A 20230-nucleotide genomic window follows, 5' to 3' on the forward strand; every position below is an offset into this window, starting at 1 on the left:
ATCACTCTGGTTTGGCTAGCTGGGCCAGAAATAAAAACACAGGAAAAAGATGACAATAAGGTCTATGACCAAAATGATATGTTCCTAACAGGTATTTTATTAGTAAGACGCTGCTTCCTGTCTTAAAGGGATGGTTTTGTTTTTGGCTGCGGCCTACCTTGAATGTGAGTGCGTTGATGCAGACCTCCATGGCCTGCGGGGAGGTGGAGGACTGTGTGCTCTTGAAGAACACTTGGCAGGGCTGCAGCACAGTGGTCTCCTTGTTCCTCTTCTCCTTCAGAAAGGGGCAGGCCACCACCTTCAGGTCCTTGACCACCGCCGTCATCAGCTGACCGTCCGGGTCACTCTTCATCACCAGCTCGCACTCCGTGGTCATGACCAGGGCCGGGGCGTCAGCACGTGTCAGGTCGGCCACAAACACGATCTCGGGGTTCTTCACCAGAACATTCATCTCTGACTTTGCCACCACCCCCACTGGAGCTGTGTTACGGAAACAGAGAGGAAAGCAGGGGCGTGTACATTAGGCATCCAATCCAAAACTTCATTGTGCAAACATGACATTTGTGGTGAGTAATGTGAAGTGTGAAATTTGAATGTGTCATACCAGGTTCCTTGGAGGCTGCGGCTGCAGTGGGTTTAGTGCTACTGCTGTTCTTGGGGGTGGCGGAGGAGAAGCCCTGCTGGCTGGCTTTGAGGAAGATGTCGGCCACAGTGAGCAGGAACTCCATGCTGGCACAGAGGTACACGTCCTGCACCACCGTGTCCAAAGAGGTGCCGTCGCGGCCCTGCTTGTAGTTCACCTCCACCATCACGTTCCTCTCAGCGCCCGGACGCATCGCCATCATCCTGACAGACAGAGGCCAGAGGGACATGATGAACCTTAGAGCAAGAGAACTATCAACAAACCCTATAGCAAGGGGAACTATCAACAAACCCTATAGCAAGGGGAACTATCAACAAACCCTATAGCAAGGGGAACTATCAACAAACCCTATAGCAAGGGGAACTATCAACAAACCCTATAGCAAGGGGAACTATCAACAAACCCTATAGCAAGGGGAACTATCAACAAACCCTATAGCAAGGGGAACTATCAACAAACCCTATAGCAAGGGGAACTATCAACAAACCCTATAGCAAGGGGAACTATCAACAAACCCTATAGCAAGGGGAACTATCAACAAACCCTATAGCAAGGGAACTATCAACAAACCCTATAGCAGGGGAACTAACAACAAACCCTATAGCAAGGGCAACTAACAACAAACCCTATAGCAAGGGCACTAACAACAAACTCTACAGCAGGGCAATGTCATGACGCTCCTGGTCAGGGATCCAAGGCACAAGAAAGGAGAGCGCGGGCTGTGCCGTTTTTAATGACACTTCACGCCAATTGTAAATATTATGAAGCAGAGAACGCTCTCCTGCTCTTCAGTACCAACCAAAGGAATGCCTTTGACCTCCGGGAAACTTTTGCCGCCAAAGCTATAAATGACCAAAAAAGTAAATACTGGAACAATATTTCTAAGGTAGGAATATTAAGAATGGTCAGTGGGGATATAAATAATAATCATGTCATATTGCTTTTCATTTTGTGATGTTTTTAAAAACTGTATGAACCAAATACTGTAACTTAGGAAGGAAACCCCCTTCGGCTGTTAAGTTTCCATACAATATGAAGAATGCTGAAACTACTTTTGTTAAGATATGAATGTGATTTTAGTTTTCATGTCCCTTGCACATTAACTAAACCACGCCCCGAATGAGGTCAGAAGAGCGTGTCAGTGTGATGGAACTGCCCTTTTCGACCAGAGTGCTTAAAAGGACTCCCTAAGAATTAAAATGCAGACCAAAAGACGTGAGACCGTGGTCCACACGTTGAAATGGTTGCAAACTCAACACAAGGTTAAGAAAAACTCACTAGACCAAAACATTGACAGGCTGCAGCTGTGCATGTAAAAGGGATCTAGAACTTTGACTAAAGACACGAGGTGGAAGGAAGAAAATCCCATCTCAGAGTATCTGTTATGTTTCACTATATTGGATCACTCCAAAATATCGGTATCACTCCGCGGCGGAGGGATTACATCCGAGGATTTACAGATTCACTCCCGTGTACACCTGTGTCACGGCTGGGATCCGCCCCTATATATAGACACCATGGCCGAGACAGACGTTCTCTTTCATTTTCTCAGCGGACGTCCGTATGGTTTGCGGTACAAACGTTCTGAAGTTCACTTGGTAAGTCACTGGTAAGTGTAATATCTTGCTTGCAAGTATACTCACTGGCTGTTTGCAGCCTGGAGTAGCTGGCCACATGGTCAGCCCCTCTTGAGTGCTCCAATTCGGGAGATGGTAACTATAAACAAATTCTCCCGTGGTGCCCCAAATTCCTAATGAGTTAATTGTTTCATGATTAATTTAATAGAGTAACAATTAAACATAGTTAGTTGATAAGATAAATAACAGTCATCACATGAAATCAAAGTCACGTCACGACAGCACTAATAACAAACCCTACCATAAGTGCACTAAATACCGTGTAATCCGTTTGTCAAATGATGTTACATTGAGGAGTGAGACTAACTTTCTATTCTACAGATACAAAGATTCCATTCTCTCAACACAATTGACATACTTTATCCTTACTCATGGGTTTTGATGGACTGGGAGTGAGAGATTAACTTAGTTGCTTTGACTATGATGGGGCTGCTAACCAAAGACATTCATCTTAGCTGTGTGAGTCCTATGTGAGTAGACAGATGGTGAAGCAGTGATGAACATGATGCCACGCTGAAGAACACACACTGAGCCTCGTACATCAACGCCAGCACCGAGTCACACGATCATATGTTCACAGTACACATACATTACTCTGTGGCATCTCTCCCAGGTTTTGTGAATGTGTAAGTAGGCTCAGTACCAAATCAAATCTTATTTGTCACATACACGTGTTTAGCAGATGTTATTGCGGGTGTAGCGAAACCTAGGTAACTGTGGGTGTGTCCTCTACCTGGCAGTGATCTTCTTGACACTGCATCTTTTGTCGTCTAGCAGGCAGTCTGTGAGTTTGACGGAGGCCTTCATAGATCCGTCTGAGAACATGTGGACAGATGTAGAGATCGTCCCCAGGGTGAACTCAGCCAGCTTCAGCTGCTCATCCCTCGAGTCCAACACCTGCACCTTGGAGACACACAACAAAAAGTCTCTGTCTGTGGGCGTAAGAATATCCAAGTGGATGGAGTTTTATATGGTCAAAGCCAGTGTTTGTGAAGGCGTGTAGTAGTCACCTCAGTCCCATTGGGGCTGTACAGGACCAGGGTCATGGAGTCAAACTTGAAGTCAAGTTTCAGTGTGCTCTTCAGCTTGGTGCTCTTCTGGGTCTCCACCACTGCAGCAGTTACCACTGTGTTGCCTACAGACAGGGTTCAACACAATTATAATAACAGCACAATCCCAGCAACACACGCGGCCACAAAACACATCCAAATTCAACCCAGACTGACACACTGCTGTCCTCACCGCTGGTGGGGTTAGTACCAGTACCTCCTGATGCCTGTGAGCCTTTGGTAGAGGCCGTGTCGGAGCGGTCCACTGTACGCGGAGGAGGAGGGGGGGAAGCAGAGTCTGACGTCTCTGACAGGTTCCCACTCAGAGTCCTCAACACCACCGTCATATCATCCTGACCCAGGATCAGCTAGTAAGACACACACACCGTAACACTGATGCATCAACATTTCATACTAACATTTGTTCATTGAGAGTTGGCTTTAACTAACACAAACGCATACACTCCGACACACACACACACACTCACGTTCATTGGTTTGAGGTGAGCAGTGATCTCTATGTCGGGGATGCTGTGGTACCAGGAGGCTGACAGGTTCCTCTGGATGGACAGGTCCAGGTTGACCGGCTTCAGAAGCTGGATTTCCCCCTGAAACCTCCCCTCTTCAAAGGTGGTTCTGGACAATCAATCAAACACACACACACAACTTTACAGGTTCTGATTTGCTGCACATCCGGGGACGGACCAAATATGCAAAACTAAGTGAAATAACACAGAGACGTGTCAATAGTTAATCAACACTTCACATCCCAGTGCACAAGTAGTCCTTTCATTGTAAAACAACTACGCATCTATGACGTTTAATTCCAATCCTTGTACATCTACAGAATGGCCTGACTACCAGTTTGTATCTCACCTGTACATCTTGAGGTCGCTGAGGCCCACGGTCATGGTGTCCATGACGGGAGGGATCTTGACGTGCATCTGGGAGGGGACCATGGCGAAGCGGTTCTTGACCGTGACCATACCGAGGTCGGCCACGATGACGTTGGCGGAGGACGACGACTGCGGCAGGAAGACGACAGGAGCGTTGAAGTCCACGTCCAGGGAGATGCGCGTGCTGCGCTCAGCCAGCTCCATCACCCCTGTGGCCGCCTTCTCCGCTGCCTGCACAGTCACCTCAGCCAGGGCCTCCTTGGCCACCTGGAAGTTGTTGATGAAGGCCTGGGGGAGGAGGAGGAGTCAGGTCATGTTACAAAGTGCTCGTGGATCGTCATAGCACTTAGGATTATCCAAGTCAATAAATTCTGGGGTATTTTTGTACCGGTATTAGTAAAGGCACCGGTTCTCAAAGAACAGGAGAATCGAGGTTAAAAGATCGATAGGTGGAATGAAGAAAGATGGCGGCGGGTCTCTTACCAGGATGGAGGAGACAAACTTGTTGAGGAAGATGACCTGGATGCAGCCCACCGTCAGGGTGATGCTGGTGTCCACTTTACCCATGTCTAGATAGGCGTCGCCCTCCGTGGCTTCCGTGTGGTTCACCATGCGGAAAGCAAACACCTCCTCATCGGCTATGGATACACACTAGGACACAGAATTCATACAGAAATACTCATTAGAAGCACACCAGCAGAAAATTTATTAATTTCCTTTTTAGCTAATTTAAAAATGTACAGGTATCCAAGGCTACCTGCTTGTACAAAGCCTCCTTATCACAGTCCAGGATGACTATGTTCTTCAGGTTGGCCAGAACCTCAACCGCCTTTCTCCTCATCAGCACCTCCGACACCAGGCCTGGAACATAGAACAGAGGTAGAGAGAACCGGTAGAACAGAAGGAGGAGGTGTAGGACAATTCTAGAACATAGACAGCTGTTTCAGTACCAGAGCCAATAAGACACTATCATCAGTGGTTTATTTATGTCTACCACAAGGTGGCACTAGCATCATTATCATGTGTGTGTGTGTGTGTGAACACGTCCTGTCAACACATCACACATCATTTTGATATTTGATGCAGAGGCCATCATAAGTCATGCATGTAGCTGTTGACTTTATGCTGTGGACGTGTGTTGCAGGCGGGGACTTGTCGTGTGTGAGGCGGCCTTTACCCTCGATGCGGATCTCCGCTATCCTGTGGCTCTGGCCTCGGATGAAAACCTTCAGACAGTTGAGATCGGCTCGGATGTGCAAATTCACCACATCCTCAAACTTTGACTTCTTAGAAGCTAAGGAGAAGGGGGCAGAGAGACATTTATGAAAGAGCTGCTCTGTTGTCAGAATTTCAAAGATCCATCGATGTGAAGAGGACTTTGTTGGTGCATCAGAATACATCTAATGTCCACTGGTCCATACAAATGGCATGGAAATGTACATTTGGTTTAGCTAGCTAATCTACGTATTAGGAGAACACGCGTCTACTCAATATCTCCACATGCAACAAACATATAGAAAGTATACGACCTAACCGATGTCTCTTCCACTTTCAACTACCTTGAATCATGAAATTGTAAATCAATATCAAAACGCGGAGAAGTCTAAGTTCCAGTAAGCAGAATCGATTCCATGAAACGGATAGTTACAAGTTTTTTTTGCCACGGCCGATCCCTCTTTCTTCTCGCCTTCCTCCCCTTCTCCCTCGTCCTCCTCGGGGATGGTGGGCAGCTCCTCCTGGCTGGGCGCCACCTCCTTGGTCGGGGGGAGGAGACTGATCAGGAAGTTCATGGCATTGAGCAGAGCCTCCGTGTGCAGGTGTATGTCCAGAGACGAGAAGTTCACCTGAGACGTCACACACAGACATACCACCTTCACTATGAACACACACTAATACAACTACGCAGAGAAGTGAGCTCAAATCAACATGTTGAAATTCCAACTGCGGGTTAACACAGTTGTACTGTACTGTATTGCAAGACATTACCTTAACTGATTGTTCAGTGTTCTTGTACTCAGACTTGAATTCTGGCCCATTCTTATCAGCCTGAAAGAGACACTGATGCTATTAGACCTGCTCTACTGTTAAATCTACATTGTCGTCTTGCATTCTTCATCCAATGTTGACTGTTGGAAGTGTTCACTGTGTGTGTGTGTGTGTGTGTGTGTGTGTGTGTGTGTGTACCTTAGTGTACTCCAATGTGAGGAGGTCATCCTCTGTGTTGTCTAGAGTGGTGATCAGGTGCACTTTCTTCTCCTCTGAATCTGGACACGTTTACAAAACCAGAAAAAGCATATCACACATATGCACGTCTGCAGACATGCCACACACATACAACTACCAACAACATAACAATGTTTAATCGTATGATAGATATATACAAATGTCTTCACAGTCCTGCTAGTGTTTCAAAAAATGCAATCGCAGGAAAAACACAGTTCTGAAAGCACCAGGTGACAGAGATGAAAATCTATGTAAAAAGCGTAGAAAGAGGGGTGATCTAAAGACGCGACTATAATGGTTTGCGAACAAAGTCCCTTTGAATGCATTGGACAACGAAATGAAGTTGATTTGAAAACCAATAGAACAGGAGAGAAACGCTGGTTTCAATGGCATATAAAGAACACCTCCAGAAAACAGACACATTCAAGTTTGAACTACCTTTCTGGCGTCTCCCCTAACGTCAGAGCTGCTGTGGATATCTAAGGCTGTAGCGAAAGGTGCATATCGCTCACTTCAACATTTACATTTTTACATCAATGTGTCCAAAATTAGATAAAAAATATTTTCCCCGATTGTGAATTTCTGCCTCAGTTGACAGCTCTACCAGCCAATCCCTCACTGACCCATGTACTCGGGGCACTCCAGGCAGATCTCTCGTAGGAACGTGTAGGATGTCATGTCGAAGGTACGTAGCTTCAACTCGGTGCCCAGCCCCTCAATGTCCAGGTGCAACACTGTGACCTCCTCGCCTCCAGACAGACGACACAGCTGAACGGACAGCTAGACAGCAGAAGAAGAAGAAGGGAGAGGAGGTTCAGGTTCATGCACGCACACACACGCACTCCTATACTAGCGATCAGAGTGAACGCAACTAAATGAAGTGTTTAGGTACTCTCTCTCACACACACAGATGTAGATGAGTTTTAACCATACTTTGCTGATCTCAAACGTCATGAGGAACTCGGTCATGTTCTTCTTAGGGTCTTTCTTGACCAGACCTCTCCTCTTGACCGAGTCGGAGCGCTGCAGGGGGCTGGGCATGTTGTCGGGGAAGAACGGACGGTCTCCTATAGGAGAGCTGGGAGCATCGTAGAACAGGTCCTCCTCTGAGCCTGCACACACACACACACGTGTAATTGCCACACTGTGTGTATGCGTATTAAAGTACATACATCCATTTGTAATGTGTACACAGGGCTGTATATGTGTGTGTGCATGTCTCTCACCTGATTCCCATATCAGGGAATTGCGCAGTTCAGCCATGGTTGGTTTCCTGGGGGTTAGCTGAGGGGTGTACGACTGCTTTAAAGCCTACGTCATAAACACAAGCGGAGATTACACGCCGCACATAGATTTCTATTGGCTTGTCTATCTACACACAAACCCAACAGACACTACAGACAGAGTCAACCTACAGACAGGCAGAGATAGAGGCCCAGTAGAGTTAGTACCTTGGATGTTGAGTGAGCGTTGGTGCTGCGCGGGGCCGGCTTGCTCTCTGGCAGCGGGATGCTGTCGATCAGCTCCAGCACGCCCCGCACCTTATCATCAGAGATCCTCAGAGACAGGAGGGGCAGCTCCCCGGAGATTTTAAACCTGACACACACACACACTTTATTCATATCATTCATCTGACCAGTTGTTTGACAAACACCATTACACAGTGGCTGACTGTCCATCACACCAACCCGCACCCCCACCTTTCCCTCTTACTTGGGCATGCGGGAATCTGTGACCACCATGGCTCTGCTGAACACCACCTTGACGTCGACAGGCTCCAGGATGTGGAGGGCCGACTGCCTCAGCTTACGGGCTTTCTTCCAGTCCCCATCTAAACACAACAACCACTGGCGCCGTTAAGCCTCATTTATAGTCTACCTAATTACCCAACGCAAGAACACAATAAGCTACACAAAATGTATTCCCTGCGTAGTTGCGTCACGTGACGATTTAGGCAGCAAACCTTCCGATAATTGTGTGTGTGTGTCTCTCCCCATACGCGAGTTTGCGTGTGTGTGCCTTCGTCCGGCGGCGTGCGTACCTGGTTTGCTGTAGAGGAACTGTAGGCTGCTGAGTTGGACATCGAAGCTGTCGTAGGCTCGGGACATAATGTCCTCTATAGTACTTCTCCCCACAGAGAGCTGCGGCAGCCCCTCTCTGCTCAGACTAGACACCTGATAACACAAGACAATGCCATAACACCTGGGTGAGGTCCTGTTCATTAGGCAGGGATTGACATTAACGGTTGCCTGGGGCAAGTCAATTAAAACAGTCAGGCAAGTGGATCCTTCTCTGTGGTCAAATTGTGTTGAAGACAACTGTTAATGTGTTACCTCCAGTGTCCCATTTTTCAGGTGAATTTAGTGACTCACAAGAAGGAGAAAAAAGACAAAGCCAAGTGTGCTCGATCATAATTCTCAACTTCTCCATACATCGTCTCGAACCGACCACTCGCACTGAGCACGTTGAAGTGACTTACCTTGAAGTGACCCAGGTCCAACAGCATGAGGTTCTGGGTAGAGTCGTAGAAGCCGGTTTGGGGAACGATTACGTAGGAGGCCATGAGGTTGACGTTCAGATCCAGAACCTTCTGGGTCTCAATCACGTACATCAGTCCTGCAGACAACGACATAGAACGGAGGGCATACTTCAACATGTTCTTACATATGGATACGAAACGGGAGGGAGGCGTGCCAGTAGGAAGTATGGAGTGGAGATTGAGGTCAAAGGCTTGTAATCCTGTCTGATGAATCAGAGTAAAATGTCCATAGAAAGGCAAATTAGAATAGATCTCTATGTTTGGGTCTGCGGCACACGTCAAAAAATCTATCAGTGCCGTGTTTCTTGTGACAGGCCAGGAGTGCGAGTGTGGCCTGTCAGTCAGAGCTAGAGGCGGGGCTCTGACCTGTGGAGGTGCGGTCTCGGAACTGCTCCAGCTTCATGAGCGTGGCGTTGGTCAGCTCGTCCAGCTGGAGGTCATCAGGCGGCGAGAAGAACGCAGACATGCTGTTCACCGTCACCTGCCGGAGAGAGAGACAGGTATCCATGTTGTTACACACACACACACACAAAAACAGGAGGAGCAGACTTTCGTTCTAACATGCCTGATTGAACCGAGGAACGACTGGAAAACAATTATGTACACAGGACACACACACAAAAATGCACAAACAAACTCACAGCATCATAGATGATCTCCAGAGGCTGGGACTCGACACGGAGCCGCTGATCAGCGCTCTCGTCCAGAGGGTTGGTCTCAAACAGGATGTCCAACAAGGGGGTCCCCGTTACCGTGGCAGCCTTCCTTGACGACAGCAATGTGGGTGCCGGCCGGTTACTGGCTAGTCCTGTCACCTCAAACAGACTGAGCTGGGCCGACAGCCTGAGAGGAAATACCGCATCAGAACCAAGGGCAGAAAGAAGTGGGGAGAGAGTGGAGGCAGAGGAAGAGAGAGAGGGGGAAGAAAGCGGGAAAAGCAGAGAAAAAGAGATAATGACATGCCAAATATAGTGCATACCATTGATAAAGCACTAAAACAGAGCAGGGAAGAAAGGGGAAAGTATTTAAATACAGGGTTTGTTCAGAAGCGTAAAGCGTTACCGGTATGTCAAGTAGAATTGGGCATCATGTCAGTTCTATTAATATCTATCTGCAACGTTCTAAAGGTTTCACCTTAGGGAACACACCCCAGAGGGCATACTGTACTTACTTAATGGCTTGTGCTCCAGGCCTCTGGGTCAGCATGGATTTCAGATCTTCAACTGTGAGTTTGAGGATTTCATTCTGGTCCTTGTTGTCTTTCATTGAGACAGACATCCTCTCCATGTGGAAATTAATCTTCATATCCTCAAACTGCACAAACAAGACCAGAGAGAAAAGGGAGACTGTTCAGTGTCCTGGATTATCTTTCTTTCTTTTTGAAGACGCAAGGGATTGTGATACTGCCCTACAGTGTGTGGGAATATACAGTAGCAACTCACGTTCTTTGGCAGGTTATGATTGACAGCTATCTCACTGTAGTCGATGGCGGTGTAGAGTTTGGCCTTCTCAGCAGAAGTCATAAGCTCGTCAAAAGCTAAGGATAATTATAAGACAAAAAAAAAAAACACGTCAATCTCCATGCAATGTGGAAATGTGTCTTATTATTTACAATAACAGCATTAAAACATCAGGAGCACCTTATCAAGATTATTTCAAATCAACTTCACAAAAAGGTAATACAGAGTGCAAAATGCGGTTCCAAGTGCACGGTTAAATCAAAGTCAACCACATTCCCATCCACATTTTCTATGCGAGTAAAGTCATATCGTACGGAGAAGAAAAAAAAATCACGACACCTGTGATAGAAACAGGAAGTTCATAAAATGCCGACAGATCATTTGTTCGCGCTCTCTTTTTGTGTCTGTAAAATAAATGATGCGAGAAATGGCGGTGGAAACGCTACAGATATACATGAACATCTTTGGTCCAAAACCATCATCTTGAGAACCTGGTCATCAACGTGATTCAATACTTCATAAGGGTGGGACAGGACAGGTTAAATGCACAATTGGAATAATTTTTGTCCAGTGTTCTTTCATGCTGGTTCTGGAGACTCACAGGGTCTGCAGGTTTTAACCTCCAGCCCAACATCAACACCATTGACTCAACTAATCCACTAGATTTCGTTTAACGGTTATTTTATTTTCATCGATAACGGTCAGTTACACAGTAATTGTGTCAGCCCTAGTTACACACCCCATGGTTCCCCAGGACCAGGACTGAAGAACACTGTTCATCAAAAATAGTAACTGCAGCGCATTGGCATGCTCATGACACACTGATGACCGGCTGAATGATTGGCCCGGTGCTCTTTGCATTATCATTGGGGGTGGAGTCGGACCCCTTGACTTATTCCACATTTTGTTTTGTTACAGCCTGAATTCAAAATGGATTAAATTGATTTGTTTTCTCTCACTCATCTACACACAATACCCCATAATGACAAAGTGAAAACATATTTTTATTTCATGAAAATGAAAAATGAAAATATCTAATTTACATAAGTACTGTGTTCACACCCCCGAGTCAAAACTTTATAGAAGCACCTTTAGCATTGATACACCATTCAAAGTGTAATTAATAACTTCACCATGCTCAAAGGGATATTCAATGACTGCTTTTATTTTTTAATCTACCAATAGGTGCCCTTCTTTGTGAGGTATTGGATAACCTCCCTGGTCTTTATGGTAGAATGTGTGTTTGAAATTCACTGCTCGACTGAGGGACCGTACAGATAATTGTATGTGTGGGGTACAGAGATGAAGTAGTCATTAAAAACAATGTTAAACACTATTATTGCACACAGAGTGACTCCATACAACTTATTACGTGACTTGTTAAGAACATTTTTACTGCTGAACGTATATAGGCTTGACATAACAACAGGTTTGAATACTTACTGAATCAAGACCTTCCAGCTTTTCATTTTGTAATTAAAAAAACAAACATAATTCCACTCTGACATTATGAGGTATTGTTTGTAGAAAAAAAAAAAAAAAAAAATGTATCAATTTTAAATTCGGGCTGTAAATAATTGTGGAAAAAGTCATGGGGTGTTAATACTTTCTCAAGGCACTGGATGTACAAAATGGAGCATGGTGATTGGCTACGCGGGCGATCTCACCTCCGGTCTTGACCTCCTTGGCCTCGGCGCCACCGTCTCCTGACCAGCCGGACCACATCCAGCCCAACCAGCCCTGAGATTCCTCCTCCTCCACCTTCACCCCCGGACGGAAGATACGCAGACCCGCTTTGCTTGCCTGGAACAACCGACCAGCGCCAGTCACAGTCTATACATAACACTTCAGCCTCAACCACTAGCTAGAACCACTGTTAGTTCCACTGTGACCACTGACCAGGTGATGCACTGGTGGTTACGCTACAGCAGTGTGACTGAGTAGGGTCATTTCAGTCATGCTTTTCTGCCATTTTGAACAAATTAGTTAGTAGACAGACAAAACTGAGTACAGTACATACAGAGAAGATGGATAGTTCGTTAGGGATAATTCAACAGATTGCTCAATCCGTACCTCCATCTCAGCTTGCTGCCTGGCCAGAGTGATGTTAAAAATATCCAGAGTCCGCTCAGGCTCCTGGGCACACGGCAAGAAAGACGGATCGACTGGTCCATTAAAACAGTTCCCTGACCGTTATGGGAATCCATCAATTACTTTAAAAGGTAGACTCAGCAAAATGACATTGCCACGAGCAGCACCGCAGATACTGAGATGAGCGAGATGCAAGACTTCGCTCTCACAGTCACACACACACAGTATCTGTGTGCACAGGTTCGCGTCACGCTGTTACAGCTTGGTAGGTAGGGGACCAAAACAGTGGAGAAGAGCGTTGTGCTTCAACGCTCTTAGTTGTTGCGAAAATTGACCACTATGCGGTTTACTTTCTGCATCTACGTCATGTCGCTGAGTATACCTTTAATGTCCATCATCAATCAATGCAGCAGAGTAGATACAAAGACTGGGGATGCAACTCAGAACTAGGCCCTTCTCAATCTCCACACCTGGGTTCAAATAGCATTTTCTTTCCTTTCAAATAGTTTGAGCACTTGATTGAGCCTGGCTGCTGTGCCAGATGGGCAGAGTATGCACGTTGAGGACTATGCCACTGTTCCCATTACAGACAGGCAGGCTCAATCAAGCACTGCTCAAGTTTTGAAATGAAAACCATTTGAACTCAGGTCTGGGTTGCACTCATTAGGGAACGCAACAGAAAACTTTTCAAAACGGAAAATGTTAATGAGTGTTTCTTAATGCCCAGGTAGTCCTTCCCTGTTTCAGTTCATTGTCTTCCATTTGGTGCCTAATGAACATCGCCCTGATCTCTACACACCTCCAGCTCCCTGAGCTGCTTCTCAGTGGGCTTCTTGCTGGTGATCTTGGCCTTGTAGAGCTCTCTGTACTGCTTGACTGTCTGCCGGTGGCAGCGGATGTGCTGCCACGACCACATGTGCAGCCGCGGCTTCACGTCCACCTCCATGATGCCTGTAATCACATACTGCCACCTGGATGACATACACAAGCAGTGACAGTCACAACGGAACCAGCACGTGTACATCACGATAGCTCAAATCGATTGAAGGAAATGTATCTCATAATCTTATACTGGATGGCATGAAACAACAACACAATCAATCAAATGCATTCACTATCTAAACATCAACAATAACCAACATTTTTGTCGTTGTGACAATTTTTTAGTAGAGGAAAGAATTGTAAGTAAAAGAAAAAGTGTGAGAGCTGACCATAGATAGGCGTTGGTGTGCACGTGGACTTGCGGCCGGTATTTCCTGTAGGGCAGGTTGCGTGACATCATATCCACTGACCCCAGGAGCTCCAGAATGCTGATGTACTGGAGAGAAGGAAGGGGTGAGAGTTCAGGGGTCATCGAGAAGCACAGAGGGGGAAAACAATAAGACAGTGACTTTAAAAATGTGTCGAAATTCTAACTCTGGGCAACGCTCATCATGCAAGAGAGCACAGATCGTGCAAAAAAAATTAAATACTGTAACATTTCAAATAGACGGGATGGTATATAATCCAATGCGAGTTCTGATTGTGTGAATGGCATGCATCAGTTTACTTCACTGTGGTTAAATAACAGTCATCCTCCTTACTATGCACATTGTTGAAGAAATGTTCCTAATTAAATCAGGCTGCAGATTTAAATTATTTTTATGGTACTTTCCTGTGCTCTTTTGCTCGATTAAAATGTTGCATCTTTCTCTCTCTCATATCTCCCTCCATCACCTGTGGTCTGTTGAGCTCCACGGCCACCTCTCTTAGGTTGACCACCAGGTCCACCTTGGGAGAGGAGAAGTCCACATCTGACCGGGGGTTCATGCGCAGCTTCGCATCGGCCGTTATCGGACGAAAAACTGCCACCAATGGACAGGGAAATAAGGTTATTAATATGATACAGAATTAATCAACAATTCCACTGTGGGCCATCGTAATGAGCAGATATCTTCAATTACAATAAAAACTCCAACGACTACACTGACTTGAGATTTTATTCCCTGTATCAGGTGGGTGACAACATTACTATCAAGACTCTGATCCAGACGTGAAGGATGTCACACCCCTATATCGACTGGGTGACACTCACTGAAATCGTGGTTGATGGGAGTGGAACCCCCCGGGATGCTGTCCTGAAGGCATCGCTGTGGAAATGCGACAGACAGGAAGAGATGCCTCGTTAGACCTCATTGATAGACATAATCACTCACTTAAGGGACCCGCCGCTCCGCGACGGCACTGAATGATGGCACTGTGACTCACCAGGGCCTCATCTGGCATGTGATTGGAGTACAGCATCGAGTTCACATTCCAGTAAGCAAAGAGATTGTCCAACTGGACAAGCTGAGGAGAGGAAAAAGCATAACAGAAAACAGCTTAGAATGCTGTAGACAATAGAACAGTGTCATAACTGTTGTAAAACTCGTACAGTATATCAATTGCCGTGGACTGACTACCTTGAAAAACAGCTTGGCTTTCTCATCCAGGAGACAAGGCATCCAATTCTCATCTGCCGTCTGTGGGGTCACAGTTATGGGGTTGAGACGTTACGTGATATGGATTCAGGGTCAGACCAGAAACAGATCATAAACCTGACCACAACAAAGATCTCATATCCCACATCCAGACCTTAACTAAATTGAACCACTGTAATTGAGCTTGTATATCATCTCCAATGAATGACCGATTTCACGAGGTCGGGGCCTCACGCATTACCTGAAGGCTGAGGTTCTGCAGTGACACTCCAAATGAAAAGGGGCAATTGGGGTTGGTGACCTGAGAGAGTGAGAGAAGCGTACAGTAATGAAATACAGGAATAATACACTCATTTAAAATGTTGTAATACAACTGTAGCACACTGGGTAGAATACACACATCATCCTCATAGCGGACGTGGATGTTGGAGATCTTCACTTGAAGGTTCTTGATCACCTGCGTCACAAGTTTCTCCACAAAGGTGTCCTGCTTCTCAAGTGCAGGGTTTTCTGTGGAACCAAATAACACATTACAGTACATGCGTTCAGGTCACAGTCCTGAGTCTGTTTTAGCCCGATGCCAGCGCTGCAACTCAATGACATTATAACATCTATTTAAGAGCGGTTTGAAGATGTAATGAAAGCATGACTCACAGACAGACACATGAACTCTGACCTTGTTCTGCTGCTTTCTGTTTGGTCTCTTCGATCCTCTGCAGCTCCCTCTGACGAGCCTCCTGGAGCTGTTTCTCCTCCTTCTCTGCATCATACTTTATACCTGAAACACGCAAACATTAAAAACCACACACACACACACACACACACACACACACACACACACACACACACACACACACACACACACACACACACACACACACACACACACACACACACACACACACACACACGCTACAGCTAGGTTTCTTACTGGCTGTGGGCACGATGAGTAGGTAGACTCCATCCAGTGTGGCTTCCACTGACTGGGTGTACAGATTCTTCCATGGAATCTTCAACTCCAAGCGTCCTGACAGAACCACACACACACAGTTAATAGGAAAAAGGTTGAAGAGTGAGAAAGATAGAGAGGAATTATAACAGTGAATGTATGGTAATGGTAGGAGGTGTTGGTTTGAGAGTCATCGGACAAATCTTACCTATATGCCCTGCTCTTACTTTAAAAGGAATGTCAAGTTGACTCTGAAACAAGAACAACAATATTCAGCACAATACAATGTGAATCTACCTACATAATTAACATTTAACCACGGATACGTTTAGTAGTAAGCCTAGCCATTCATGTCAAACATACCAAGGCATTTTCCTTTATTTCAAGATTTCTGAGCACTGCATCACCTAGAGAAAAAAAAAAAGAAGAAAAAAAAGATTTGTTTAAAGGGCGACTGCACTTGCTGATTTGGCCTCGTTTTGAAGATTACTCGCTAATGCTAGCGGCCATGACTGAAGCCAAACGAGCGTTGTCTAATTCTTGGGGGGGGTGTGGTTTGATGTAGGTGTGTTATGTTTGCATATCATACCCTGGCAGGTACTGTGGTACTGTTGTTTGCCCCTCCTGAGTCACCGTAGCAACAACAGCCACTTCCTCAAAATTTACTTCCTTAAAATAGTCACGATAAATCGAGAAACATGTCATTCACGGACGTTTTTGCCGAGGAGGTCTTAGTCGCGCAATTTTACATCTAGCTAAGTTACTTGGTGCAGTATTTCTCAAGTTAAAACATTTCCATGAACAACTGAATACAGTCTATTGAGTCGGGAAAGTCTGGCTGTGCGCTCAGGACTGAATTCTTAGAACAATAACATGCTGTCAATCTATCGTAAATAAAGCACAAGCTACACGTTTATCAGTGCCCCAAACCACTTGCTAGCTAGGTAAATTCCAACTCTGTGTTTGTCAAAGAAGCTAGCAGGTAGTAGCTAGCAGGCACATTGAGCAGTCAGGCCACAATCAGCTTATCAAGTCACTGGCCATGTGTGTACTTCAGTGTGTTTTGTACAACTTTCTCACTATTACCAGAGTGCGTATCTGTCTGGCAGTGTTTCATAGGGAATCATGTTACAAAACAGGTCGCGAATGTGTTTTGTAAAATTAATAAGTTGCAGTTGGGACAACTGTCAATGGTCGTCTCAATTCAAAAAGTGGCAGACTCAAGTGATTGACACTATCAAACACATGAGTAAGTAGCCACTCAAAGGGCTAAGGCCAAGGGTTATTTTAACATAGGCGACTCGTTGTCTTATGTAAACAAGTCTGAGGCGCTGCATAATGGTCAGATCTGTCTCACTGTCTGGAGGTTCTGACTTATGATTGGATAGAACTCACACAGCTGATAAGCAGCTGTGCTGATTGCGCTCTCTCTTCTGTTAGTGTGCACCATTGTAATCCATACCCAAACCTCCAGTAACTCAGTTTTGGAAGTGACTGACTGACCAAAATGATCCTATTTACACGCAATTTTGACACTATAATTAATGTTTGACTTATACCAATGCCACATTGGCTGCTTAAAACCAGATAAGTTTGTTCTAAGAGGCAGTTGACCTTTAAAATTATTCAATAAGCACTGATACATGAATATACAGTGTACAAAACATTATGAACACCTGCTCTTTCCATGACAGGTAAAAGCTATGATCCCTTATGGATGTCACTTGTTAAATCCACTTCAAATCAGTGTACATGAAGGGGAGGAGACAGGTTAAAAGAAGGATTGTTAAGCCTTTAGACAATTGAGACATGGATTGTGCATGTGTGCCATTCAGAGGGTTAACGGGAAAGAAAATATTTAATTGCCACTGAACATGATATGGTAGTAGGTGCCAGGCACACCGGTTTGTGTCAAGAACTGCAACGCTGTTTTTTTATTTTTTATGTTTAAACGCTCAACAGTTTCATGTGTGTATCAAGAATGGTCCACTACCCAATGGACATCCTGCCAACTTGACACAACTGTGGGAAGCATTGGAATCAACATGGGTCAGCATCCCTGTGGAATGCTTTCGACACCTTGTAGAGTCCATGCACCGACGAATTGAGGGAAAAAGGGGAGGGGGTGCAACTCAATATTAGGAAGGTGTTTAATGTTTTGTACACTCAGATTATTTCACTAATAAAATGCATAGTAACCTGATGTTGGAAACATATGGCCTAGTCTAAGCTGACAAATAACTTAGCCTAATTCCACTGTACATTTTCCATTCAAAGCAAATATTAGCAAGCGGCGCAGTATGTTATCATGTGCCCAGATATGCAGGCTCTGTGAAGACTATCAGTAGACAATTTTGTGCTTCGTCTGTTGGCAAGATGTCAGGCGTTGGACTTACAATACATTTTCTCCAAGTATCATATCTTTCTAAAAATGAAATATGCCTAGATACTGTTTAGGCCAGTGGTCACCAACCAGTCATCGTGATTTAATATTGCCACTTTAATAATTTCTACATATCTTTCATTACTCATATCATATGTATATACTGTATTTTATACTATCTTGCCTATGCTGTTCGGTCATCGCTCATCCATATATTCCTATTCCATCCCATAGATTTGTATTAGGTAGGTGTTGTGGAATTGTTAGATTACTTGTTAGATATTACTGCGGTCAGGACTTGAAGCACAAGAATTTCGCTACCCTCGCAATAACATCTGCTAACCATGTGTACGTGACAAATAACATTTGATTTGATTGTTGCTCCGAGACATTTACCCTTCACAATAAGAGCACTTACAGTTGACCGGGGCAGCTCTAGCAGGGCAGAAATTTTGCAAACTGACTCGTTGGAAAGGTTGAAAGTCACTGAGCTCTTCACTAAGGCCATTCAACTGCCAACGTATATGTCTATGTAGATTGCATAGTTGTGTGCTCTATTTTATACACCTGTCAGCAAAGGGTGTGGCTGAAATAGCCGAATCCACTCATTTTATGGGGTGTCCACATACTTTTGTGTATACAGTGTAGCTATCTAATTAGATTAGCTGGCAGAGTCAAGCTAACGTTATCCAATTTAGCTAGCTAGCTGGCTTAACAGCTAGCTAGCAAACTAATATACTGTAGTTAGCCAGTTGACTACAAAACCTTGCTAACAAATAAGCAAGTACTGTAATAGCTAGCTAACTAGTAAACCTGCCCCCAGCAAACAAGCACAGCAGCATTGTCTAATGCTAACATCTATGACAATCATGACAGCTGCAGGTTTCTGAACTGACGTTAAGCTAACTAGCTAGGGTGGCTAGCAAGGAAGCTAACCATAACACATAATCGTTACCTCCCCAAATCCCGAGCTTGAGTTGTGAGCTGTCAAGGTTTACAACGTAATCCCCTAAAAACCTGTTTAGGACATCTACCACCACGCTTTCGAAGACCATGTTGCTGTTTCGTTCACCTCTCGGTCACCATGTTTACATTCCGTTTTAACGCTTAACTCGCTCGCCTTTCGCTAATAATGACAGCTGGCTGGTCCTGTTTCTTGAAATATCCAACGACGCTCGGTCACATGGACGGTCTTGACCCCATGTGGTTGCGTCAATAGATTATTCTCTTTGGAGTATCCAATGCAAGGTTCCTATTCCTCTTGCCAAAGATAGTAGATTAGCGTTACAGTCCGTGACAGAATAGGAACCATAATTATGGTCCATGATTCACAGGGGGCCCTAATTAGTGGTGAACAGGTAGAAATTTGTGGTCATGGTTAGAAAGGTTGCAGCTTTCGTAAAATTAACGTCACGCCTAGGTCACACCTACAGTATTTTGTGCAAAATGGTTCTCAGGCGGCATCATCTGGACATGTGTGCACCAAAATTTCAACATACACCTTCTGCTACCATTTCTGTCAAGCTGTAGCAGAAATTGAATGTTGAACTTGTGTTGCACACATCCAGACGATGCTGCATACTTAGCGAGTGTTGTAGGTGGATCGATCAGAGTTGTCGGTTCGTAGCAGTTTATGAGAATTAACATATCAGGTTAGGATAATTAAATTAGGAAAGGTTTAGATAAAATGAAAAACGTTTCAACTTTTGAGTTAATTTGACAAAATCTGGATCCATTCTAGCCATGGCCCAATTATGGGTAACTTATATAGATAGATAGAGGACTCGTCTTTATGTCTGTGCCATTATAAGTCTGTGACAGCATGGGCAGCGCCATTGATACCTTGATACATCTACAGTGAAATTGCGCAAAATGGTATGAAGCATCATCTGGATATATGT

At 45.0% G+C, this 20230-nt stretch overlaps 1 protein-coding gene across 1 annotated transcript in view; it reads right to left on the reverse strand.

Moving 5' to 3' along the window:
• LOC120063084 (vacuolar protein sorting-associated protein 13A-like) overlaps window positions 1–19454 on the reverse strand; it is a 53223-nt gene extending 33769 nt beyond the window's left edge. Inside the window, exons 1-39 of the mRNA XM_039013222.1 lie at window positions 19285–19454; window positions 16310–16353; window positions 16155–16197; window positions 15929–16024; window positions 15674–15775; window positions 15398–15507; window positions 15239–15298; window positions 14980–15039; window positions 14786–14866; window positions 14613–14667; window positions 14255–14382; window positions 13750–13856; window positions 13338–13509; window positions 12521–12583; window positions 12115–12250; window positions 10430–10524; window positions 10159–10301; window positions 9629–9830; window positions 9354–9468; window positions 8928–9064; window positions 8490–8622; window positions 8162–8279; window positions 7900–8044; window positions 7675–7759; window positions 7382–7560; window positions 7072–7228; window positions 6410–6489; window positions 6212–6271; window positions 5890–6069; window positions 5403–5502; window positions 4983–5086; window positions 4709–4876; window positions 4206–4513; window positions 3818–3965; window positions 3547–3697; window positions 3291–3415; window positions 3014–3183; window positions 605–846; window positions 158–480 (exon numbers count right to left, since the gene is read on the reverse strand). Coding sequence (XP_038869150.1) covers window positions 158–480; window positions 605–846; window positions 3014–3183; window positions 3291–3415; window positions 3547–3697; window positions 3818–3965; window positions 4206–4513; window positions 4709–4876; window positions 4983–5086; window positions 5403–5502; window positions 5890–6069; window positions 6212–6271; window positions 6410–6489; window positions 7072–7228; window positions 7382–7560; window positions 7675–7759; window positions 7900–8044; window positions 8162–8279; window positions 8490–8622; window positions 8928–9064; window positions 9354–9468; window positions 9629–9830; window positions 10159–10301; window positions 10430–10524; window positions 12115–12250; window positions 12521–12583; window positions 13338–13509; window positions 13750–13856; window positions 14255–14382; window positions 14613–14667; window positions 14786–14866; window positions 14980–15039; window positions 15239–15298; window positions 15398–15507; window positions 15674–15775; window positions 15929–16024; window positions 16155–16197; window positions 16310–16353; window positions 19285–19384 — 5025 coding nt within the window. The 5' untranslated portion in view covers window positions 19385–19454. The remainder of the gene's footprint in view (window positions 1–157; window positions 481–604; window positions 847–3013; window positions 3184–3290; window positions 3416–3546; window positions 3698–3817; window positions 3966–4205; window positions 4514–4708; window positions 4877–4982; window positions 5087–5402; window positions 5503–5889; window positions 6070–6211; window positions 6272–6409; window positions 6490–7071; window positions 7229–7381; window positions 7561–7674; window positions 7760–7899; window positions 8045–8161; window positions 8280–8489; window positions 8623–8927; window positions 9065–9353; window positions 9469–9628; window positions 9831–10158; window positions 10302–10429; window positions 10525–12114; window positions 12251–12520; window positions 12584–13337; window positions 13510–13749; window positions 13857–14254; window positions 14383–14612; window positions 14668–14785; window positions 14867–14979; window positions 15040–15238; window positions 15299–15397; window positions 15508–15673; window positions 15776–15928; window positions 16025–16154; window positions 16198–16309; window positions 16354–19284) is intronic.
• Window positions 19455–20230: the final 776 nt, after the last annotated feature.

Source organism: Salvelinus namaycush, chromosome 18 (genome assembly GCF_016432855.1).
Source record: "Salvelinus namaycush isolate Seneca chromosome 18, SaNama_1.0, whole genome shotgun sequence".
NCBI lineage: Eukaryota > Metazoa > Chordata > Actinopteri > Salmoniformes > Salmonidae > Salvelinus > Salvelinus namaycush.